Here is a 25,699-nt window from a genome sequence, read left to right as displayed (position 1 = left end):
TTTCTCTCCCATAGTATGAAGAGCAGCCCCAGTGGGAATACAACCTCTACATGTACATCTACTTCGTCATTTTCATCATCTTCGGGTCTTTCTTCACCCTGAACCTTTTCATTGGTGTCATCATTGACAACTTCAACCAACAGAAGAAAAAGATACGTAGAGCACAGGCTCCCCCTGGGCTGGCAGGCAGGGTGGGGTGCAAGGGACTGAGGAGCCGTTCTGGCTCCTGGCCCCATTTTGCCTTCCTGTTGGGGATGGGCCTCTTCCTGCTCCTGCTGGAATCGAGTGAAGAGGGGTGTGTCCATGATGTCACATGCCTTGGCCTGTAAGAGTGTAACAAGGGGCCCCACACCTGCGCTAGTCTACCTGAGAGATGAGGCTCCTGAGAAGTGGTGGTGAGGATTGGGACTATTCACCTGGTCCATGATCAGGGACAATAAGGGGGTCCTGTGCAGAGGCTAGGGTCTTCCCGGAGCTCCATCAGATGGGCCATGATTTGGTTGCAGGCAAACCAAGTGGGCAGAGAGAACCTCTAGCCTGACTGAGCTGAGCAGGAGAGAGGATAGGGAGTGGGGACTGGATTTGCCAGTCACAAAGCCAGAAAGATCTCAAAATGAATGGGGACAGGGACCCTGGAAAAGCAGGTTTGGGGAGGAATCTCTGGTGCAGGATAGGGACTTTTCTCCATGTGGAGAGGAAGGAGGAGGCCGACTCTGGCACCCTCATCAAGGAGGCAAGATCCCTGTGTCCTCCATTCTAGAGCCTCTGAGAACCCTAAAATGAGGCTGGGGCCTGTCTCTCTGCACTTAGGGGGCCAGGACATCTTTATGACAGAGGAGCAGAAGAAGTACTACAATGCCATGAAGAAGCTGGGCTCCAAGAAGCCCCAGAAGCCCATCCCAAGGCCCCTGGTGAGCCAGGCTCCTTATTTGGCAGGAGTTGGGGGTGTCTGCTAGGGGTCTCTGGGACACCCCCATGCCACACAACCAGCTGTCGGGGGCCTCTTCATGATCTTAGGCTGAGCCTGGGGCCCTCAGCCAGTCCAGGGAACACGGGACCTCTGACCTCACATAGAGTCTCAGTCTCATGGAGACAGTGAGGAAGGCATGAGACGGCTGTGGCAACCAGGGCACACTCCCCTCCCACAGGAACCCATCTGCCTCTGAGTGAGCCCCCTCCTCCCCTGCAAGGGTGCAGGCTTTCCCCTGGAGAACAGGGCAGTCTTCGCAGCCCCTTCCCCCATTCATAAACTCATCCTTGCAACCCCCTGAGCAGTAGAGTCACCTGATGGGTGGGACCAGGAGGGATGCTGGGTTCTCTGCTATGCTGACATCCTTGGCCCAATCAGGCCCAAAAAAGTGTGGGTATGTGTGTGTTTTCACTTATTTATAATCTTCTCTCTTCCCCAAAATAATCTTGGGTGGCTTACAATTAAAGACACATATAAATATAATTAGTAGAATAAGTAAAATCAATTCCATAAAAAGAGTGGAGAAAATTTGTTAACCTGAGGGCTAATACAGTTACTAGGTTTGAACTTTAAACTTGGCCTTGAGCCTTCAGACAGTGAGAACAAAAAGAGAAGCACAATGTATGATGTGCTAAGGAAACTCAGGGTAGGAGAAATCCCTGGAGATCCATCAGAGAAGGCCTCAGGGAAGAAGGAGCCTCAGGGCTGGGCCTTGAAGCTCAGGGCGTGTTTCAGCAGGAGAGTCAGGCTGTTTCAGGCTCCTGACTTCTTCCTCTCACTGTGACAGTCTGGCAGTGTGTTGGCCTCAGAGGGTGGAGTAGGAGGATGGGTGGTCTGGGCTGAGAGGCAGCAACAGGGGGCCTGCTAGCCTGTCTTAGGTCCCTGCTGAGTCCATCCTTTGCCCCTCCTTTCAGAACAAGTACCAGGGCTTCTTATTCGACATTGTGACCAAGCAGGCCTTCGACGTCACCATCATGTTTCTCATCTGCTTGAACATGGTGACCATGATGGTGGAGACAGATGATCAGAGCCCTGAGAAGGTCAACATCTTGGCCAAGATCAACCTGCTGTTTGTAGCCATCTTCACAGGCGAGTGTATCATCAAGATGACTGCCCTGCGCCACTACTACTTCACCAACAGCTGGAACATCTTCGACTTCGTGGTTGTCATCCTCTCCATCGTGGGTGGGTATGCAAGTCGGCTGAACAGAGAAGCCTTCCCTAGGCCAGGCTACTCCTCCAGCCCTGGGTTTGTACTTAATGCCAAGTACACTAGGCTCCTACATTCTTTTCTCTCGGCATTCCTCACCTCTCCTTTCGTCACACACAAACACACACACAAATACATACATACACACCCCTCCAGAGAGAACTTGTCTGTGAGGGTCCACTCAGGCCAAGGGGTCCAACCTGGCAGAAGACCCAGCACCCCCTCCTAGCCCCACCCTCCATGGGATCCTAGAACATGCTTGGAGAGCTTCAAGGATGAGTCTGGGAAAGGGAGTGGGGCTGTGGAGGCTTCCCTGCCCTCCCAAGGGAAAGCCTGCACCTTAGGTTGAAGGAGGAAGAGGCTCATTCAGGGTGAGATGGAGTCTCCAGGGTTGGAAGGCAGGTGGCCCTCTGGGTAGAAGTTTTCCCTGGACATGGAAAATTTTGGAGTCTAGTGACCAAGGTGCACGCCAGGCTCCTTCAGACATCACCCACACCGTGCAATTCACCGTACGAAGTCAGCACTGAGGCAGGGAGATCGTACAGCTAGGGAGCAGCAGAGATAGGATTCGTACTTAGTCCGTTCAGGCTGCTATAACAAAATACCAGACTGGGTAATTTATAAACAACAGAAATTTATTTCTCACAGTTCTGCATGCTGGAAGATTAAGGCACCAGCACGGTCATGTTTTCTGGGGAGGGTCCTTTTCCTTGTTCATAGCCAGCACATTCTTGCTGTGCCCTCACAAAGTAGAAGGGGCTAGGGAATCTCTCTGGTGCCTCTTTTATAGGGCACTGATCCCATTCATGAGGGCTCCACCCTCATGACTTAAGCACCTCCCAAAAGGCCCACTTCCTGATACCATCATCTTTGGGAGTTGGGATTTCAACATATGAATTTGGGGGGACACAAACATTCAGACCATGGCACACAGCCATGCCTGTTTGACCTCAGAGCCCAAATTCTTTTTTAATAACAGTTTTATTGAGATATAATTCACATACTGTAAAATTCGCCCTTTAAAGTATACAATACAATAGTCTTTAGTATATTCACAGAGCTGTGCAACCATCACCACTATCTAATCTTAGAATATTTCCTCACCCCCAAAAGAAACTCTGTACCCATTTAACAGTCATTTGCTCTCTCCCCAGCCCCCGGAAACCACTAATCTAAAGTTTTGAGGGACTGCCCTCAACACAGCTGCAACATTGTACATTCCCCTCATCAATGTGTGAGGGTTCCAATTACTCTACATCCTCACCAACACTTGTTGTTGTCTGGATTTTTTTATTATAGCCACCCTAGTGGGTATGAAGTGATATCTCATTGAGGTTTTAGTTTGCATTTCTTTGATGACTAATGATGCTGAACATCTTTTCATGTGCTTATTGGTCATTTTCCTTGGTATATAACAAGAGAAATGTCTTGGAGAAATATCTATTCAAATTCTTTGCTCATTTGTTAATTGGCTTATTTATGTTTTTATTTTTGAGTTGTAAGAGTTCTCTATATATTCTGGATACAAGTCCCTTTTCAGATATATGAGTTGCAAATATTTTGTCCCATTCCGTGGGTTGTCTTTTCACTTTCTTGGTTGTTGTCTCTTGAAGCACAAAGTTTTTAATTTTGATTAAGTCCAGTTTATCAATATTTTTTTCTTTTGTCGCTTGTGCTCAGAGCCCAAACTCTTGACCCTGCCCCCACGGAACTCTGCCTTGGGGTGACTGACTATCATCTTTCTGCATGTCCAGCACCTGCCTTTGGTGAACTCAGGAAAATGCAGGGGCTACTGTGGCTGCAGTGAGGGGCAGATGGTTAGAAGCTGGAAGTAGGGTCAGGAAGTGCTCTGGGAGGTCCCAGACAGGGGTGAGGGCAAGAGCATGGCCAGTGGGACTGGAGAGGGGCTTTAGAGAACGCAGGAGGTCAGCAGTAGGAAGGGAGCCATTGAGGGACAATTCTCAGAGGCTTTGGAAGGTGCAGCATATACCTCACGATCACCTCCTGGTCCTGGTGCTGGGCCGTACCGAGGACGCGTGGTTAACAGGTCAACTTGGAGCCAGAGTGTCTGAATCAGATTCCAGCTTATCACTGACTAGGTGGTAACTTAGGTAAGTTACCTGATTTCTCAGTTTCCTCTTCTGCAAAATGAGGATGATAGTATCAGCTTACCTCCTAGGGTAATTGGAAGGGCTCCATGGATGGATATAAAGTGCTCAGCCCAGAGTCTAGTTGACAGGAAACACTGGACACCTGTCAGCCAGTGACATTGTTATTATGTGAAGAGTCTGGAGAGGTCACTGGGGCCAATACAAGGCAAGTTTATTTCACTCTTTCTCCTATAACTTATATCCTTGCTCCTTAAAACTCCAAACCCAGAGTAATCATTAGAGACCAAAGGGTGGGAAAGCCTTGGAAGCTAGCAGAGATGGGACGGTGATAGGAACCATCTCAGAGAGGCTGAGATGTGACACACGTGGCGTGGGGGAGAGCACTGGCTTCTGGGCCAGTGTATCTTGCACTTCAGTGTGCACATGAATCATCTGGGCTTGTCAAAACACAGTGAGTCTGGGGGTGAAGCTGAGATTCTGCATTTCTGATAAGCGCCCAGGAGATCCCAAGCCTCCTGGTCCTCGGACCACACTTTGAGTAGCGAGGAGCTAACAGGCCTGAGTTCTGCTCCAAACGAGCCACCAAGATGCTGAGCAAGTCCCCTCAGGCTTCAGACCCACGATCTAGAAAACAGGCCTAGTACAGCTCTATTGTACAGGTATTCTCAGAAAAGTAGGGAACAAAGGGGCTGAGAAGGCACTTTGCGAAGGATGTGGGTACTGTGGTCCTCATTTTTTGGATCATAGATGCAGAAATGGAGACTCAGAGAGAGGAGAAAGGCAGGGTCCTTGCATGCCCCAGGTGACCCAATCCTCCTGGAAGGACCTCCTCTCCCTGGCTTCTGGCCATACAGAGACCCTACCCAGTGACACTGGGCTGGAAGGAGGAGAGAGATGCCGTTAGTGGCCTCAGTCTCTGTTGTTTCCCACAGGCACTGTGCTCTCAGACATCATCCAGAAGTACTTCTTCTCCCCAACACTCTTCCGAGTCATCCGCCTGGCCCGAATCGGCCGCATCCTCAGGCTGATCCGAGGGGCCAAGGGGATCCGTACACTGCTCTTTGCCCTCATGATGTCCCTGCCTGCCCTCTTCAATATTGGCCTGCTACTCTTCCTCGTCATGTTCATCTACTCCATCTTTGGCATGGCCAACTTTGCTTATGTCAAGTGGGAGGCTGGCATCGACGACATGTTCAACTTCCAGACCTTCGCCAACAGCATGCTCTGCCTCTTCCAGATCACCACGTCAGCTGGCTGGGATGGTCTCCTCAGCCCCATCCTCAACACAGGGCCCCCCTCTTGCGACCCCAATCTGCCCAACAGCAATGGCTCCCGGGGAAACTGTGGGAGCCCAGCTGTGGGCATCCTCTTCTTCACCACCTACATCATCATCTCATTCCTCATTGTGGTCAACATGTACATTGCCATCATCCTGGAGAACTTCAGTGTGGCCACGGAGGAGAGCACCGAGCCCCTGAGTGAGGATGACTTTGACATGTTCTATGAAATCTGGGAGAAGTTCGACCCAGAGGCCACCCAGTTCATTGAGTATTCGGCCCTGTCCGACTTTGCCGATGCCCTGTCTGAGCCACTCCGTATCGCCAAGCCCAACCAGATAAGCCTCATCAATATGGACCTGCCCATGGTGAGCGGGGACCGTATTCACTGCATGGATATACTCTTTGCCTTCACCAAGAGGGTCCTGGGTGAGTCTGGGGAGATGGACGCCCTGAAGATCCAGATGGAGGAGAAGTTTATGGCGGCCAACCCATCCAAGATCTCCTACGAACCCATCACCACCACACTGCGGCGCAAGCATGAGGAGGTGTCGGCCACGATCATCCAGCGGGCCTTCCGGAGGCACCTGCTACAGCGCTCCATGAAGCATGCCTCCTTCCTCTTCCGCCAGCAGGCAGGCAACAGCGGCCTCTCTGAAGAAGATGCCCCTGAGCAAGAGGGCCTCATTGCCTACATGATGAATGAGAACTTCTCCCGGCGCCATGGCCCACCCTCCAGCTCCTCCATCTCCTCCACATCCTTCCCACCCTCCTATGATAGCATCACCCGGGCCACCAGCGATAACCTCCAGGTGCGGGCCTCTGACTACAGCCACAGCGAAGATCTTGCAGACTTTCCCCCATCCCCAGACAGAGACCGTGAATCTGTCGTGTGAGCCTCACTCCCACCGGCCAGGACGCACCGAAAGGCAGGCTGTTGCATCATGGCAAACCTGAATGTAGCCACAAACCAGCATCTGCTGGGTCTTCCTCGCTTTGGGCTTCGGGAGTGAGAGATGAGCCTCAGCCCCGTGGATCGACAAGGCAGAGTTCTGTGGCACCCATGCTGACGGCCGGAAGCAGTTGGCGGAGCCGATCATTCGGAGTAGCCTGTCCCCAGTGGCCTGGTCTGGTCAGGCAACGCCCTGGGGCTCTGAAAAGCAACTCCATCCCAGCTGCTGAGGCAAAATATAAAACTGAGACTGTATATGTTGTGAATGGACTTTCATAAATTTATTATATTTGATATTTTTTTACTTGAGCAAAGAAGTAATGTTTTTTCCATGGACGTCGGCAGCAATTCACACTGCCTCTTCTTAACTCTGAAAAGAGTCTCTGTGGAGCTGCTGGAACTCTGTTCTCAAAGCAAAAGTGAAATCCATTGTGGCTCCCACAGGCCTTCACTGCCCAAGGGCAGAAAAGGGTTCCCCTGCCGCTAGGCCTGAGGTGCCAGGAGAGCTGAACCCCTTTCCTCACACACACGTGTGCACACACTCACACACACGGAGGCCAGACACAGGCGACGTGTGACCCTGGGCTCCTCTCCGGCGAGTGTCAGGCAGCCACCTCTGCCCCAGCCTAAGGGAGCCAGGCCTTTCCTCCCGGCCCCCACGAGTGGGGTTCTTGTCAGCAGGGGCTCACTCTGGCCTTCCCTGTCCCCAAAGTCCCATTATCCTCCTGTGTTTTTGGCCATACTGGGGTCGGTTCTACAAAAATGAAAAGCTTCCAGAAGAGAGTGGCCTGGGTCCCAGGGCTGGTCCTAGGCACCGATGTTGCCTTCTCCTCCCAGGAGAGCTTGACCTTCTGTCAGAGTATTAACGTATAGGAATATAACGTATAACGAAAGGTGTGAGGGAGCCAGCCCCACTCACGGACTGGCACCCAGCTTGTCCTTGCTCCCACACCTGGCAGGCCCTGTGCCACAGGCCAGGAAGAGAAGGCTGAGCCCCATGGGGTTGGGGCTGGGAAGGTCAACGGCCCTCAGCCACGGTGGCCCCCAGCCATCTGATGAGGGAACCCTGGTCTCTCCAGGGCTCTCCAGACATTTCTGCCTCTGACCATATGGGGAGGGGATTCCCCTGTGGTCCCCAGCCCCTCTCCAGAGGCAGTGGCATGGGAGTGTAGAGGGCAGCCTGGGCCCTGTGTAGGGAAGCGGTCTCGAGACGGCCTGGCCCGGTTCCCATGCCATGGGAGGAGAATGACCCACAGGCCCCATTGGAAAATGGAGAAGTGTGGCCTTGGACCAGCCCTTCCGGCTCAGCCCAGAGTCCTAGTGACACCCTCATGCAGGACCTCCTGGGGCAGGGCCCAGGCTGTCCCATGGGTCTTGTGAGAAGGCCTTTTCAGGGAAAATACTTTTTCTAGTCCAATTACCCCCAGGGCCTCTTCAGCTGCTGACAATCCTATTTAGCATATGCAAATCTTTTAATGCAGAGAACTGTCACCCTGAGAGTGACACCGTTGGCTGGCAGAGCCTGAGCAGGCAGGGGCTCGGCTGCCCAATTCCAGCTCTCCAGCAAAGCCGCCCTCCACCAGGCGTCCACCTCACAGGCCACCTCTCGGGGCAGCCCGGGAAGCTGGAAACTGGCTGCTCCTAACCTACCTCGCCGAGCTGTCGGAGGGCTGGACGTTCGTGAGCTCGTGGCAGTGCTGAGGGGGCATTGCCGGCGAGTAAAGTATTACGTTTCTTCTTGTCACCCGAGTTCCCTTGGTGACAACCCCAGCCCTCAACCCGCTCTCCCCCAGTGATTTCTCTTCTCCTTGTTCCCTTTGAGTCCAGTGTGGGACGTGGTTTTAACTGTCCCGGGACACTTCTCCGAGTGGAATCTTATTTTTGTAGATCTCTGTGCTTTGCTCTCAAGGCTTGGAGAGGTGTGTCCCCTTCCCTGGCACTCAGCACCCGCTGCACGGGCAGGAATGTGGCTTGGGAGGCAGGCCAGGCTGCGAGCCCAACTGGCCGGAAGGAGACTGTGGTTTTGTGGTGTGGACAGCCTGGGAGCCTTGAGACAGGTGCCCAGGGCTGGCTGGTGGCTGCAGACGATGTGGCCAAGGGCAAGGACAAGCTAGACCCGACTACTTAGCTTTTAGCATGGCTCTCATTTTTTTTCCCCCAGAACTGTGCAATGACCAGCAGGAGGGACAAGAGGGTAGGAAAAAGGAGGGAGGGACAAGCATCAAGTGCCAGCTGTTGTCTGAACTAATCAAGCACTTCTCACCAAACTTCGTGTATAAATAAGATACATATTTTTAAAACAAACCAATAAATGGCTTACATGACCTGGCCTGGGCTCTGTTCTTGTGCTGGGATTTGACAAGGGCTGTGGTAGAGGCCCAAGGAACCTGTGAGGAGGCCTCGTCCTGAGCAAATCTGGAGAATGATGTTGCAGGGAGCGGGATGAGATCCTGAGAACCATGCGGGACTTCCAGTTGTCTTCCCAGGAAAATGGCTGGGAGTGTGGGCTGGTCCAGGTAAAGTGGGATGTGGGCAGAACAGTCTGCCCCCAAGAAGAGGACACGGGGGCCCTGCCTCCCAGGACACCCGGTCTGGGGTACTGTTGAGGGGAGGACCGCAATTTGGGGCTCACATGATGGGAAGGGTTTGGAAGGGTGTGGAAGCGGGAAGGGGCAACTGCCATGGAGAACAGGCAGGTGGTGGCACTTGTGTGTCGTGACACCTGACGCTGGCTTCCTCACCCTCATCTCCCCCTCACTCCTCAGTCCACTGCCCCTCACTGCTGCCCCACCACCCCACCAAAAGTGCTCTGCCAGCCAGCAGAGGCTAGATCCAGCAGAGCTTTCTCTGTTCTCATCTTGCAGGTCCCCTCCACAGCATTTAACTCAGTGGACAGCAGCCCCTCCTGGAAATCCTCTCTTCCTCAGGCTTCTGTGGCCCCACCCTCTCCAGTGCTTCCTCCAGTCTCTGAGACTGCCTCCCTCGGGGGCACATCCTCCAGTGTCTGACTGAGTGATCAAGCTCTTTAGGCCCAGGGCCCTCTTCCAGGAGGAGAGTGGGAAACACCCTCTCATTCCCTGCCATGCTCTCAAGAAGAGTCTTGAGCCTTTACCTGGAGCCCAGGCCTCTCTCAGCCCCAGGCCAGCACATCGAGCTGCCTCCTCAGGACATCTCCAAAGCTTTCAAGCCCAACCCACCCAACACTGAGCTCATCTGTCATGCCCCCAAGCCTACTGGTGAAGGTACCCCCACAGATGCCATCTTCAGGCTTTCCCTCTCCCACAGCCCCAGTCCATACCCTGTTGGCGCTACCTTCTCAGCATCTTTCAAACCCCATGACTTAGTTCCATCTTGCTGCTGCTTCCTTGGTTGAGGCCAGCACCTTGCCTCGTGGAAACCGCCCGGGCAGCTCCTCATTGGCTTCCCTTCCTCTAACCTCATCCATTCCAAACTACTTGGCTACCAGAGTATTGTAATCCAAGATCACTGCCTCTGGATAAAACCCTTCAATGGCTTCCTGTCATCTCAGGATCAAGGCAAACCCCTCCCAGGGCCTCCAGCCCTGCCAACCTCTGTAACCACATCTCTCCCTAACCCCTGGAAGGCCCCAGGCTCTTCCTCCTTTCAGCCTTGCCAACTCCTGTTCTCATCACCCAGAACGCTATTCTCCTTTCCACTCAGCCTTCGGCCTCATCTTAATGTCACCTCCTCTGGGAGCCCTCCCTGACCACCACCCAACCCCCTTCCCCGTCACTTGTCCCCACTCTTGGTACTTCTCTTGTCACGGCACTTAACAACACTCCTCATTGCAAATACCCGCAAAGCTGGTATGTGAACAAACATGACGCCCAATGTCATCGAATCCAACCTTTATTTTTGTCTCTCCCTGTCCCTTGCAGCTTTATTCAGTGGAGATAATCTTCCCTGGCCCTGGATGAAAACCAGGCTGATCCTGTGGCTTTTCCATTCCGTCTTGGGTAAAACTGCAGCCTACAGCCCCTTTACATTGTAAATATAGTCTCAGCCTCGTCCTGAGAGTGTCCAGTCCCTAGAACAGTCGGAAATGGCGTGGCTGGGTGGCTCCTCCTCGCACCAGGCAGGTGACTAGCAGGGACTCTCATCTGCTTATCTGTGGGCTTTTGGAGACTCCCTGCTGGACCTTTTCCCTGCAATTTCCTCAGCTCAGGAGATGCACTCTCTTCTGGGTGTCCCTGCAATCCCTTCCTTTGCCTGTGGGCGCCCGTGGGTCCCACCCCAGCCACTTCCTGCCAAGCCCCTCAACCCTCCAGGTGGCTCTGTTGTGGTGGCACACACCAGCCCTCTCTCCCTGCCTGCCACCTCTGGTCCTCAAGAAGCACTCAGAGCACTTGCCCCACCCACTCTGGGTGTAGCCATGCCCTGGCAGCAGCGCGCTCCACAGCCACCACTAGAGCAGCTGGCCCACCACCCTCCGTCCAGGTCTCAGGGCAGGAGTCAGGCCCCATCACCCATCCACTTGAGCCTCCAACATGTCAAAGCTCTCCAAGAAGGCCCTGGAAGCCCCCTCAACAGGCCTGGGTTAGAAGGTGGCCTCCCCCACACACAGGCCCTTCCCAAGGGAAGGCCACAGGTCCTGGAAACAACACACACAGTTCTCTCCAAAGAAACCTGCTCACAGTCTCCCTCAGCCCTCCACTCTCTTGCACCCCTTTTTATAGCCTTGATGTGATTGCAGGTCTCGGTGTCCACATTTCCCTTGTAAGCTATCTGCATATGAGAGACACATGGCTTGGTATCCTCCAACCCTTGGTATTGGTCCCTTGGTCAAGATGGGAGCAGGGACAGTCCATGCTAACCTTCTGTGACATTTGTTTAATCATCTTTCCCCAACTAGACCAGGGCTTTTCAAAGGGCAGGCCATTTCCCAGTGTAGTGGGCCACAACCAGCCTTTTAAAAAATAGTATCAGAATTTAAAATAGCAGTGGTAAGGATGAGTGTTGTTTTGTGAAACTATTGTTTCAGATATACATATAAATCTTGGGTGAGTGCCTATATGTACTCTGGGTAGTGAGGAAAATATGTTTCTTACTAGAAATTCCAGTGAAAAGAGTGAAAGCAACATGAGGACAGGGTCTGTGTCTGTTTTACTCACCACTGCAGCCGGGACCTAGCCCAGGAGCTGGTATATGGCAGTGACTGAATAACTGTGTAGCGCATGAGGGGAGGTGGGAGGGAGGCTGTGACACCCACCACAAGCTGTGATGGGGTCAGGCCTCCTCTCTCACCAGCTCCAGGGCACTGCTGCTAGGTCTGGGCCAGTGTGGCGGCTTCCCCATTGTTCTCGCAGCCAAGGCTTGGAGTGTGGGGTTCTTGGGCCCGTTGTGTGGGGTCTTCCCTGGCTGCCTGAGGTGGGCCTTCACGTGGCCTGGGATCTGGAGGGAGACACGAGTGGGTCCTTGTGCTCGCTGCAATGCCACAGCTGTCATCAGGCCACTCTGGGGTGAGGCTGGGGTCCAGGCAGCGGGCGGCTCTGTGAGGGACGGATGCCGGCTCCTGTGTCAGAGGGAAGGCATGCGGCCCAGGGATCTCAACCCTTGGCAAGGAGAGAGATGCTCCTGGACAGACATCAGCTCTCACCCTGGGGCCACAGCATTGGCAGCTCCCCTGCACCCGTGCCAGCAGCTCCTCCACCCTCAGCCCTGACAGCCACGAGACTTGGTGCGCAGAGGTTGGGAGGGACAGGGGAGACAGTACAGGCACTCCCACAGGCGGAGACTGAACAGGCAGCAACTGAGAGTGAGGAAACGCCAAAGGCAGCGGCTCATGAGCTCAGCCAAGCGGCAGGACCGGTGTCTCCTGCCCCCAGGCTGCTTGTCAGGGCATCCACGCTGGTGCAGCGCCTGTACACCCTCCAGGGTTCTGAGCACACTGCACTGTGTGGCTATCCACGAGTCTGAGAGCTGGGTAAAGCCAGGCCAGCCCGGTCTGTTCACATCACATTCTCCAGCCCCCACCGCCATGCCTGGCACAGATTAGGAGCCAGGCAATGTTTGCAGAAGAGACAACCCAATCAATCCAGCAGTTCACTGTCTGCTGAATTCACCTGGATCCTCTCCTCCATTTGAATCCCTCCTGTCCTCTAAGGTCCCCTGCCCCCTTTCCCACCAGCGGTCCCAACTTCCACTCTTCGTTCTCCTGGAAGGAGGTCAGACACAGGGCCATCTGAGATTCTCACCTACATGGAGAGACACATCCAGATTCACACACGTGATGCTCAAAGCACAGTAATCAGGGTCCGTGTCGGGGAGGGGGAGGGGTGTGACCATAGGGCGACGCCTGAAATCCCAGGAATGAACTTCAGGCTTCCTGTCCCAACCCCCCTTGGACCAGGGGCCTCAGGACATTCCCAGGGATAAAGGCAGGCAGACAGGCCAGAGTGAGTGGCCAAGGGACTTCATTCAGAAATAACGCTCAAAGGCTGGCAGCTGCCAAGCTCTGTCTGGGGGGATCCCAAAGGGACTCTGGGGGCCTTGCCAGGGGCACTACTCTCTTTCGGGTGTCCCAAGTTAGCGTGAACTGCAGGAGTGGACGCTGGTCCAGCCTGAGCCCAGCACGTGTAATGACCACCCTGACAAGCACTTCCTCTCATGCCAGCTCAAGGGGCCGGCATCCCTGGGCACCTGCCAGGCACCTGCTGCTGGAGAGAAAAGCCCCATCATCCCAGCTTGTGGAGAGACGGGCCAGCTCAGATTCCAGAAAGGCGTGCAAGTCAAAGCACAATCCCCCTCCCCGGATGTGGGCTGACCAGCAGGCGGCATGTCCTGTCCTCCCACCCCACTCCGTGCCCGGCCTCTGTGGGCAGATCCTCGGGGACCCGGTGCTGGGATTTAAGGTGTGACTGGCCAGGCAGCTAAGTTTGCCTCCACTACTTGTCCTTGGAGCCATGTCTCCTGGGGAACCATCTGTCTGCCACTCACCCTCTCAGGCTGCACCCCCTCTTCCTGGAAGGCCAGGGACCAGGCTGCTTCTGCGTGCAAGTCTGTGGGAGGAGCTACAAGGACAGTAGAGGGCGGGGAGGGCTTGCCGAAGAAGCGAGGCCCGCTCAACAGAGATCATTGGGCCTCCTGTATCCTGTATCAATCCATCACATTTATAGTCTTCTCTCCAGACAGGAGACAATGAGGAAATGACAAAAGCCAATAAGGCCAATAAATAAAGGGTAATGGAATAGCCAGCATGTACAGCCCATCTCCTGAGCCCGAGCCAGAAGCAGGGCTGAGCCCCTCCCTTCTGTCTCTGTCTTGACTTCGGCCACAGGCCTCAGCGGACGGTTAAAACCGTCAACAGCCCCCACAGGGGGTGCCCAGCTGAATTTCCAGCTGCTCAGTCCAAAAACCTTGGCGTCACCCCTGCCTCCTCTCTCTCTCTCTCTCTCTCTCTCACCCCACATCCAATCTGGCAGGAAATCCTGTTGGCTCTGCCTTCAAAATATATCCCAAGTCCAACCACTTCTCAACACCTCCACTGCCACCATGCTGGTTTGAGCCAGCATCATCTCTTGCCTGGATTCTTGCAAAAGCCTCCTAACTGGTCCTGCCCTAGACTGCTCTCAACTCAGAAGCCAGCGGGGTCTGTTAAAACGGAAGTCAGAGCATGCCACTGCTCTTCTCAGAACGCTCCAGTGGCCCCATCGCACTTGGAGAACAGCCTGAGCCCTATGTGGCCCCCATGATCTGCCCCAGTCCCCAGTGCCTGTCTGAGCCCCTCCACAACCTCGTTTCTTACTCCACTTCAGTCACACCGGCTCCTTGCTGGTTCCTGCCCAGGCTGAGCACACCTCACCTTAGGACGTCCATGGCTGTTCCCTCAGCCTGACACACTCTTCCTCCAGAGAGTGGCAAGGCTCCCCTCCCTCTTTCAAGTCTTCTCAAATGTCACCTTTTCAGTGAGGCAACCATGGCCATCCAATTTCCTACCCTCTCCAGCCCACCTGTTTCTATACTTAAATCGAGTTCAGTGAAGTATAATTCACATACAATAAAATTCACCCCTTTTAAATGCATGGTTTGATGAGTTTTGACAGATTTTATTATAAGCGGGATAGCCACCACCAAAATCAAGACACTAAACATTTCCATCATGCCTAGAAATTCCCTCGTGCTCCTTTGTAGTCAATCCCTTCCCCGACCCTAGCTCCTGGCAACCACTGGGCTGTTTCTATTCCTATAGATTTGCTTTTTCTGGAGAGTTTCTTTAAATGGAATAATATTGTATGCAGCCTTTTGTATTTGGCTGCTGTCACTCAGCATAATGCATTTGAGACTCATCCATGCTGCTGCATGTGTTGGTTTTTCCCTTGTCGTTGCTGAGTGGTACTCCATTATATGGATGCACCATAGTTTGTTTTCCATTCAATAGTAGATGGACATTTGGGTTGTTTACAAATTTTGCTATCATGAATAAAGCTGCTATGAACATTTGTGTTCAGGTGTTTGTGTCAACATGTGTTTTTCCTCTTGGGTAAATACCTAGGAATTGAATTTCAGAATCATATGATTAGTGTATGTTTAACTTTATACAAAGTTGTCAAATGTTTTCCAAAGTGGTTGTTGGTTTTTCACTCCCACCAGCAATGAGAGTTCCAGTTGCTCCATATCCAGGCCAACAGTTGATATTGTCAATCTTTTTGTTTTTCCTTTAATTTTAGCCATTCGAGTAGGCATACTCCATAATTTTAATTTGCATTTCCCTCATGACTAAGGATGTTGAGCATCTTTTCATGTGCTTATTGGCCATTCTTATATCTTCTTTGGTGAAATGTCTGCTACTGTTTTTCAGGAGCTCTAAACAAATGCTTTATATACTCACATCATCATTTGAAGGAGTAAGACTCTCTATTCAGTGTGAAAACATTCCATTGCTCTGCCATGGGCTTGCTGTATGATCTAAAGAAACTGATCTCACTGCACTAGTCTCTGTTTCCTCATCTGTAAAATGGGCATAGCAATACTCACCTCCTAGGGTAGTGTGAGGGTTGTGTCAATTAAGACACGTAGAAAATTTACAATAATCCCTGGTACATAAGAAGTAAGCACTTAATAAATGTCCAGTATGATGATGACAATTATTATTACTAACCCCTATGTGACTTGTTCCTGTCAATATCATTTCCCTCTTCAGAGCCCTGTGTTTCCACCTGTAAATGGTTGGGGACAATCTCTAAATCCCTTCTACAGTAACATCCACTGATTTCTTGAATTGTTCTGTTTACTGACACACCCTTACAGGTCTTCTTCCACCCAGGGGCACCCCCTTACAGCCACCCACCCCTGGGACACTAGTTACACATACAACAGCAGCAGAAGGCTCCCCCGCAACTCCTGGCCCACAGGATGGCCTAGGACGCAGCTCCTCAGTCACCAATGAGAGGGACCCTGAGAAACCAGAAGGACCAGGGGAGACGGAAGAGACTGAGGAAGAGCTGGGAAGGACAGATGACACCAGGCAAGACCAGTGGAACCTGGGAAGCTGGGGAAAGTAGTGTGGTCTTGCAGGGACCCCATCTCCTGCCCCACAGTGGCTCAGCATGCTCTGGTCTCCCTACTCCTCCCTCACGCCCTCTCCCTAGCTCAGCTCCACAGCTCAGGGTGGGCCAGGCCCTCCATCAGCCCCACCCTCACCCCACCTGACCTTTAGGAAAGCTGGGTGCCCAAGGGATCCCCTTCCCCAGGGGCAGTGGGGCGGGGAGGAGGACAGGAGTGTTGGGAAGTCAGTCCACACAGATCTGGGGCTGGCACCAGGGTGCCACAGGGAGTGAGAAAGAGATGATGAGAGAAGGGCAGGCCAGCGGGGCCCAGGCCACTGGCAGGATGGGCCAGGGGTGGTGAGGGACTGGGACGTTGTGAGAGCTGAGAGGGTTACAGGGGCTGGAGGCCTGGGGGTTCTAGAAGCCCAGAGCAGGGAGAATAGGAGACACTGGGGGGCCAGAGTGCAGGAGGGGTGAGGGAGATCAGAGGCAAGGAGCATGGAAAGGTCAGGGAGGGAGATGAAGCTCTGGCCATTCCACGCTCCCCGTCCTTCTCTTCCACTAAGCATGCTCTTCACACTCATTGTTACCTCCTCGATTGTGGCCAGCCCCACCCAGCCTGCCCAGCCTAAAGCCCCCGCTAAGGTTCCCTTGGCACCCTGGCAGCCCGTGCCCTCCTCTCCCCAAGGCAAGCCACTACCTCGGTGCTGCCCTCACCACCCACCTGCTGCCAGGCACCAGCCACAGAGCCCCCCAAGCCGATTTCTCTGCTCCTAGGCCCCAGCTGAAGACCACCCAGCGCCAAGGATAAACCCACTAGGAAGCCATGCGTCTGCTGCCCCCCGCCAGCCCTACCTGCCACATGACCCAGCCACCCTCTCTTTCTCCTGTGGAGACTATGATACTTGCAGGATAAATGAATGCTGAGCAGTGGGGCCAAAGCCGGGCCAACAGGGCTGACACCAATGGTACATCCCAGGAGTGAGTGGCAGTAGCTCCCAGAGCCACAGGGGTCCCCTTCCTCACTCCCTTCCACTAAGTAACGTGAGCCTACACGTGGGACCAGCTGGGGAAACTGAGGCATCTATCCATTCTTCCTTTAGCAAACATGTATTGAGCATCCTATGGATTCTGGAGCTATAATAATAAGCAAAAACAGACAAAGCCCCTGCCCTCATGTAACTTACAGTCAAGTTGGGGAGACAGATATTAACATCAAAATCCACAGACAAGGGCTGTTTATAGTTACAAAACTGTGGGGGAAAAGTACCAAGTGCAATAAGTAAGAATATCCAGGGGGCCGGCCCTGTGGCGTAGCGGTTAAGTTCGCGCACTCCGCTTCGGTGGCCCCAGGTTTGCAGGTTCAGATCCCAGGCGCACACCAACACACCGCTTGTCAAGCCATGCTGTGGCGGCGTCCCATATACAGTAGACAAAAGTGGGCACAGATGTTAGCCCAAGGCCAATCTTCTTCAGCAAAAAAGAGGAGGATTGGCATCGGATGTTAACTCAGGGCTAATCTTCCTCAACAAAAATAAATAAATAAAAGAATATCCAGGATCAGGGAAGATTTCCGTTGAAGAAACGGCATTTTTGTTGACCTGAGGTGGGTGTTTCCAGGCAGAGAGAAGAGCAGATGTGAAGGTCCTGAGGTGGAAGACACGTGGCCCATTCCATAAGGGAAAGTTGGCCCACACGGCTGGACCCAGAAAGTGAGGGGGAGTCCAGCCTGGTGAGGCCCAGGAAAGGAGTCTGGATGTGACCCTGACACACTGTGGGGCTGTTGAAGAGGTTTATTGTTGTATATACTTTTTATTACTTGGGGGGAGGGGCATGGTTCATAACTGGGTTTGTACTTTAGAAAGATCTCACCTCCTGCTCTGAGGGAAAAGGTTGTGGGGGACAAGAACGAATGAGGGGAAACAGGTCAGGTGGCCTCTGCAGGGAGAGATGATGGTGGCTTGGACCAGGATGGGGACAGTGGAGAGTAAGAAAATTGGGAGCTATTTAGGATGCAAAATTGGTAGAGAGAACATCCAGGAGTGGGTGAGAGGTTCCTCTGGTCTCTGGCTAGGACAGCGGGGAAGGTGCCACAAGAGGCCTCCTCAAGTCACTTCCCAGGCTGACCCTCAGGCCTCCTACATCTGCCCCAACAAGCACTTGGCAAGCAGGATGGATGATCCCATGCAGGCTTCTTCTAAGAATAAACTCTAGGTCCCATCTCCCCTCATCCTGCCTCCTACATCCATCCCAGGTGGCATGAGCTCCGAAAGACAGCAAGCTCCCAGTACCTGCTGGAGGCCCTGCACACATGTCGCTGGTGTTGGGCAGGCACTGGCCTCTCTGGTCACTGTGAATGCAGCTGTCTGAACTGTCCCCTGAGCACAGAGCATAAGGGTGGCCTCAATCCACTTTTAATTTTTTCTATTAGGGCCGGCCCCGTGGCTTAGCGGTTAAGTGCGTGTGCTCCGCTGCTGGCGGCCCGGGTTCGGATCCCGGGCGCGCACTGACGCACCGCTTCTCCGGCCATGCTGCGGCAGCGTCCCACACACAGCAACTAGAAGAATGTGCAGCTATGACATACAACTATCTACTGGGGCTTTGGGGGGAAAATAATAATAATAATAATTTTTTCTATTAACCAAGCAACAATTTACATGACATATCCAGTCCCTCCCTTGAGAGAACTTCACCTTCTGCTTGAATTGTTTAAAAACAAAATATGGGTTGGGGTCTGCACAGCACTGCCACATCACTGTTGAGGACACTTGGACACCTCACAGGGTCCAGCCCAGGCTAGAAAACAGCACCATTCCTCAAAGTCAAGGGGAGCCTGGGGGGTCCCCACTTGGACTCAACTCTAGGTGACATTCCTGTGGATAAATCACCACAGTCCCAGCTGAGAGTACAGGGACAGTCTCAGCATGGCGGAGTCTCCAGAACTGGCACAGTCGCCTCACTCCATGCTAAAGTCAGCCTTGCCCCAGGAAACACAGGCCGGCCCTTGCTGGAAACCTGTTACCACCCTAAACTCCTGTTTTCCTCAAAATAATTTCAAATTTCATTTCAGCCCCTGGCCCAAGGCCTTTATTGTGGCCACCCTGCTCCACGCCAACCGATCTCCTTCCCTTTATATCTCAGGAAGTACCAGCTGGATATTTTCTTCCCTCCCAGAGGCTCTGGGCTCCTTCTGTAAATTGATGCACTTCCTCCAGGGGCCAGCTTTGCATACCAGGGATCTCAGCGAGAGGAAGTCTTGGATCTAGTTTCAAACAGTTAACTAACTCCAAATGGGGGACCAAGGCTACTCACTCACCCTACATTTGCATAACTAAGAAAGCCAGTCAAGCGGCCTTCACTGGACTCCAAGCATTTTCTTTTCAAACTGTCCCTGTACCTGCTACCTGTGGACATGGCGAGTGGGCTGTCCTGGGCATTGAATCCTCCCTGCTGGTCCCCAGAGCCTTGAGGAGGCTTATTGGGAGAGTGCACCTCCCACAGCGCCCCATCCCCAACTTCAGCACAGGCTTTGATCTGAGTGCTTTTCATGCGGGAAAAAGGAACGTTTCCAGGTGGAAATCTTCCAAATGTGTCTTCCCCAATCACCTTGTCACCAGACTGTTCTAAGCAAAAACTTTCTTGTAAATTATCTTTGCCTTTGGCTGTTCACACACAAAGGTCACATAGTTGCCTGCCTCTGATATCACACATGTAGCTGGGGAAACGATTTCAGAGGTTCCCACAGCTGGAATCTGCAGAGGAATTCTGACCAAGAAAGGGGAGATGAGGTCATGATGAAGAGGGAAAGGAAGGACAGAGAGGGCGGGAAAGACCCAGAGAGCTGGAGAGGGAGAGGAGGATCTCTATCCAGGTCATCTAGCTCCGTTCTTCCCCTTCCATCCTTAAGCTGCAGTTTCTTCAGGGCTCTCCCCACCATCATATCCAAGTGAACAGATAATGAAATGGTCAATTGGAAGCATCAGTGAGTACCAATGAGCACACGCAACACCCAAATCTTGGTTTCTAAATACCAATGGCTTCTAAATACCATTCTCCATTAAAAGAAAATAGGGCTCCTTGGTGAAATGGCTGATTCATTGCTAGAGCAGAGAAAACACAGGATGAGCCTGGAACATGTTGTGGTGTCAGAAAGCAAGAGAATGCTCAAAGATTGACGAGACATGTCACAAGACATGGGAGCCAGCTTGGATGGGCCAATTAGTAAGTTTAGAATGATGAGGTAGAAAATCATCAATGGATGAAAACTAGTGAGTAAAAGTTTGATGAGGAACGTAGTCTCAAAGTATCTCCCCAGGATTACTTTTTAATTGCAAAGAGAAAATAGCAATTGTACAGTGTGACTGACAGCCCATGTAACCCAAGTGATCAAACACAACATCTCTAACAAATGGGAAAATGGACATTGTGTGCCTCCTGATGTTCTCAGAGTGAAAGACGCAACATCACCTTCTTCTTAATCTTGCCAAAAATGCATAACCTGGAACTAATAATGAGGAAACAGCAAACAGAATTTGAGCGACATCATTCTACAAAGTAACTGTCCTGAATTCTTCAAAAATGTCAAGTTCAAGAAACACACAGAAAGGCTGAGGAATTCTTCCAGAATAAAGGAGGCTAAAGGCACATGACAACTAAATGCAACAGGTGACCCTGGAACAGGAGAAAAAAATAGACATAAAGGAGACATGATTGAGGCAATCAATGCAATTTAAATATGGACTGCGGATTAGATAACAGTATTATATTAATGTTAAATTTCCCGATTTTGAAAACCGTATTGTGGTTTTATAAAAGACTATCCTTGTTCTTACCAATATACATGGAAGTATTTAGGAGTAAAAAAGCATGATGTCTTCAATTTACTCTTAAGTGATTCAGAAAAAAAAAGTGTGTGTATGTGTATACATACATATAGAATATAGAGTATATTATACACACACATATAGAGAGAGAATTATAAAATAAATTGGCAAAATATAAATAATTGGTGCATCTGCATAAAGGATGTATGGGAATTGCAACTTTTCTGTAAGTCAGAAATTACATTAAAATAAAATTTACATAAATAACAATAATAGCCAACAATTACATGGTGCTTACTCTGTGCCAGGGACTGTTTAAATACTTTACATCTATTAAGTCTTTTAACACTTACAACAATCTTACAAGGTATATGGTACTATCATCCACACTGTCATCTTCATTTACAGATGGAGAAACCGAGGCACAGAACAGTTAAGAAACTTGCCCATGCCCCCCCACCTGATAAGATGGCAGAGCTGGGATTTGACTCCAGGTCTATCTGCCGGGCTTCAGAGTCCGTGCTCTTAGCCAGCACACTCTGCTGCCTCATAAGCTGTGCAGAGGCTGAGAATGGTCCCATGGACGGGAACACACAGAGGATGAGCACACTCTTACACCCAAACACCCTCGAATGGGCTGCTTGGTGCAGAATGGTTGCAGCCTAAGAATCAAAATTATCTTCAGATCTGAACACAGACAAGAGACTGAGAAGGTAGAAGAAAGCTGAGTTCAGTGCCTTAGGCTTGGAGGTCTGGGCAAAGACCTTCCTCCCCAGGTTTCCTGTAGCCTCTGGCCCAGCCCTATTTGTCTTCCCCTCCCCCTTGTCTAGAACTCCAAACTCTCCAAACTTCCTCCCAGTCTTCTCTGCTCCCCCTACCCCTATGACCACAAACCCAGAAATTAGGGGTTTCTGGCTTTGGCCTTATGGTGAACAGTGGCTGGGGCCTTAGAGGAAAGAAGGTGGGCCCAGACCAAGCAATGGCCCCAAAGCCAGAGGTGAGGATGACTGAAAGCTGATGGCCACAGGGACTGGAGGAGATGGGGTGAGGAGAGGAGACAAGAGGACCAGCCTTGAGGTGTAGCCCGTGATAAGCAGTGGGCATGAAAGGCCCCAGTACCACAGTCACTTCAGGAACAGAGGTTGGGGGGGGGGGGGGTGGCCATACTCCTCCTCAGAACTTTGCCAGAAAGGACTGAGGGAGGTTTGCTCCCCACCATCCCTAAGGAGGCTAAGCCCTCATGGGCAAAGTCTCAAAGCCAGGAGCTGAGTGTCAGAAGGATGCTGAGTTGGTTGGGCCTGTCCAGTCTGGGTGGGAAATAGGGGTGGGGGAGGAAGATGCTGACATCTGAATTCAGAAGTGGAGTGGACCCCCGCCATCCCCTCCCCGCTGAAGGGCCTGTCACAAGACAGCCGTGGCTCACACCTGCTTATCAGGGCTGGGGTGTGGAGAGGGTGTCACGGACGGGAGATAGGGCTGGGACAGGGCTGTCCACACCGGCCTGCTCTGCCTCCTTCATTCACACCTCCTCAGAGGCCCCTCAGCCCACTTATCCCCTGCAGCCTCCGGCCTGCTCCAGAATGCCTCCCTGGCAAATCACCTCTGCAGGCTGCCTTTCTGGAAGGAACACCCTGCCCTGGATAGTTAAAAGACACCAAACAGGGAGGGACCCTGGAGACTGTCTAGCCCAACCCTCATTTTACAGATAGGGAAACTAGGAGTAAGGAGATGCCACTTACCTAAAATCATATTGTAAGTACATAGGAGCCCGAGCTAAGCTCTAACCCTGGACCAGAGGATGTAAAGGTCTCAGGCTCAGTCTGGGGACCCCTGAGGCAGAGTCCCAGGGCCATAGTGAAGGGGGAGTGAGGGGCACATTCATCCCTGAGGAGTGCCAGTCTATTCAAGTGTCAGCCTCATGGAGGGAGACAGGGCACAAAAACATCATATTGTCCTGGGCTCCACTGACCTTGGATGAGATCCAAGGTCTCTGCCAGTGTCTGAATGGCAAGATGGCAAGGGGTCAAATGTTCCCTCTGAAATGGTGGGCAGGGAAGGCAGAGAGGTGAGGGGGGCACAAAGCCCATAAATCAGGAGGCCAGTGGGAGCAGGAAGGAGCCCACCGTGGGTGGTGGTAGGGATGTAAAACATTTGTCCTGCCTGGTGGCCTACAAAGGAGCCAGTTGGGCCCCAGCTGTGCGGAGGCCTTGGAGGTGCTGGGGATGCTCAGCAAACTCAAGGCCACTGCCTGCCACTGTCCCCACACCCACAACCTTAGGGGTCATTTGGGTGGAAAGGACCCCTGGTATCACCAGAGGCAGGACAGTTCATCTTGTGCCTGTGGAGGAACTGGGGTTAAGTGGGGAGAGAACAGAAATAAATCCAAGATCCCGCTTGGGGGTAGGGGAGGGGGCGGAGTTCCACACCTGCACACAGCTGGAAGACCTAATTTTAGCTCTGTTTCTCCCAGGGCCAAACACACAAAAGCCCCTGCTAAGCACACTCTGACGGCCATCTCCTTGCTCCCATCTTCCCACCAGGGCGGGCTGCCTCAGACCAGAGACCAGACCCTGCACAGCCTGATGAAGGGTGCCCTAGGGAAAGTGCCCTGGGAACTCAAGCGTGCTGGAAGCAGTGCTCAGCGCCCTGGGCGTTATCTGAGACACAGGACCCCTGCTCCGCTCTACTCACATGGGCCTGCCTACAAGCACATAGCCAGGGCTATGGGAGGACACTTACAGACCAATGCATGTGCCTTCCTGCCTCCTCTGAGACGCCTTCCCCATGACGACTCTGTCCTCAGCTGGTCTAACTGGTCCCCGTAGCGGGACTGACCCCCCAGCCGGGCCCTAGTCCACACCTTTCTTGGGTCCCTCACAGGGACAATGAGCACACTGGGACTCCAGCAGGATAAGCTCAACTTTTCTGACTTGTTGGTAACTCCAAAACATTTTTTGAGCAAGTACTATTTACAGAACCCTCTGGAGGCCCCAGAAAGGAGTCAACTCCATTATTTTCCTGCCTCCAGGAAGTCAGCAGGGCCTTGTAAGGTTAAGATGAGTAAATGCATGAATGACTGAATTACAAAGCAAATTAAAATAACTGCAACAACCTTGGGGAGTGGAGGGCAATTAGACTGGGAGCCAGGAAACCTTCTAAGTCATAAAGTCCTGGAGTTTGTCTCCTCATTTGTGAGATGGGATGAATAGCAGCGATTCAAATGGTGGACTGAATAAGATCTGATGCGAAAGCACTTTGTAAACTGCAAAGCACTGACATGGTCAAAAGGTTAGTAGCAACACATTATACAGTCTTAGGATTGGGGAGAGACAGAATTGTTTCCACCTGGTCCTGGTGCAGAGCTTAGCACTATGCTACGGTCAGGCTTTCTCCATCTCCTTCTCAGGACAAGATGACCATCAGTCACCATCTTTGTCAGTTTGGGCTGCTATAACAAAATACCACAGACTGGGTGGCTTAAAAACAGCATAAATGTATTTCTCACAGTTCTGGAGGTTGAGAAGTCCAAGATCAAGGTGCTGGCAGATTCAGTGTCTGGTGAGGGCCCATTTTCTGGTTCGGCCACGTTTCTGCAGTGTCCTCACATGACAGAAGGGGCAAAGGAGCTCTCTTGGGTGTCTTTCACAAGGACACTAATCCATTCTTGAGGGCAGAACTAATCATCTCCAAAAGGCCCCACCTCCTAATACCATCACATTGGGGATTATGTTTCAACATATGAATTCTAGGGGGATTTAAAGACTGTCTTTGGTAGTCACCGATAATCATTCCCAAGAATTCACAGGAACTGGCTACCATTTATTAAGGGCTTGCCAAACTGTATATGTTATTCAATACTCAAACAATCTTGCTGGTCATTCTCAACTGTTCCCAGAAGAGGAAACTGATTCAGAAGTAAGAAGTCAGTTGCCCGAGGCTGCCCAGCTGGTAAGTGGCAAGAAGGCATGGGGACCCAAGTGTGCCTCCCTACGTACTGCAGGTGTTCAAAGCACTGGTGCAGCTATGCTATGTGGACCCAGACATGCAACAAGCACTCTCCCTGTCCCAGAGTGACACAGGCATATTGTGATGAAGACCTATTTCTGCATTGTGCAATCAATTTACGGCTGTTTTTTCTTTTTAGAGAAACAGAATTGAACTTAGAAAATATCAAAGCACATTATCACATGAAATTTTTTGGGTGTGTGAAGCAGGTTGCCATGTGAAATGAATTTTTTACCAAAGGGATCTTGCTTAGCTCTGTCTCAGACATTCAATGTTTTTAACGGACACGTTGAAGGCTTGTTTATCTGATCTGCAATCTCAAGGCATAGCTAACATGTCAGATGGCCAAATCAGGATCATCAAGAATGTGAACTCACATGAAGATGGGTAGAAACTATAATAAAATCAAATCTTAACAGTTGGGCATACACATAATCCCACATTTGTGTTCCAAAATTGACTATGTAAGCACATGATGGGGAAATGATTTGACAGTACATCATGTGAAAAAGACCTGGAGCAGTTAGTTGGAGCAAGTTCCACATGAACCAGTGAGAAAAGTGGAGTGTCCAGAACAAGGTCAATCCCCTGACTCAATTCAGCACTGCTATCACCACATCCTGAACGCTTTGCCCAGACGTGGCCGCCACACCACGAGAGCACATAAAGTCATGATGGTGAAGGATGTGAAATCCACAAGCTCCTGAGCGTGCAGTGAGATGCCCTGATGCCTTTATGAGCTTCCTATCTCTAAAGGACTATCAGGTGAAAGCAGGTGCCAGCCAGTTCTACGTAGCCTGGAATGGCAGTGAGGGCCTGTCATTGATGGGTCGGAGTTATAGGGA

General features: G+C 51.8%; 1 protein-coding gene across 4 annotated transcripts in view; it reads left to right on the top strand.

Annotated features, from left to right (window-relative positions):
- SCN5A (sodium voltage-gated channel alpha subunit 5) overlaps window positions 1–8,843 on the top strand; it is a 100,366-nt gene extending 91,523 nt beyond the window's left edge. For 2 of the 4 annotated variants that reach the window (XM_058555442.1, XM_058555437.1), the window contains 4 exons: window positions 15–156; window positions 811–911; window positions 1,885–2,155; window positions 5,224–8,843. In XM_058555442.1, coding sequence (XP_058411425.1) covers window positions 15–156; window positions 811–911; window positions 1,885–2,155; window positions 5,224–6,464 — 1,755 coding nt within the window. In that variant the 3' untranslated portion in view covers window positions 6,465–8,843. Of the gene's footprint in view, window positions 1–14; window positions 157–806; window positions 912–1,884; window positions 2,156–5,223 lie in introns of all 4 variants that reach the window. The other 2 variants (XM_058555439.1, XM_058555436.1) reach the window with 1 other exon arrangement.
- The last annotated feature ends 16,856 nt before the right edge of the window (window positions 8,844–25,699 follow it).

This window comes from Diceros bicornis, chromosome 2 (genome assembly GCF_020826845.1).
Source record: "Diceros bicornis minor isolate mBicDic1 chromosome 2, mDicBic1.mat.cur, whole genome shotgun sequence".
NCBI classification, from domain to species: Eukaryota; Metazoa; Chordata; class Mammalia; order Perissodactyla; family Rhinocerotidae; genus Diceros; species Diceros bicornis.
This window is presented reverse-complemented; position numbering and strand designations above follow the sequence as displayed.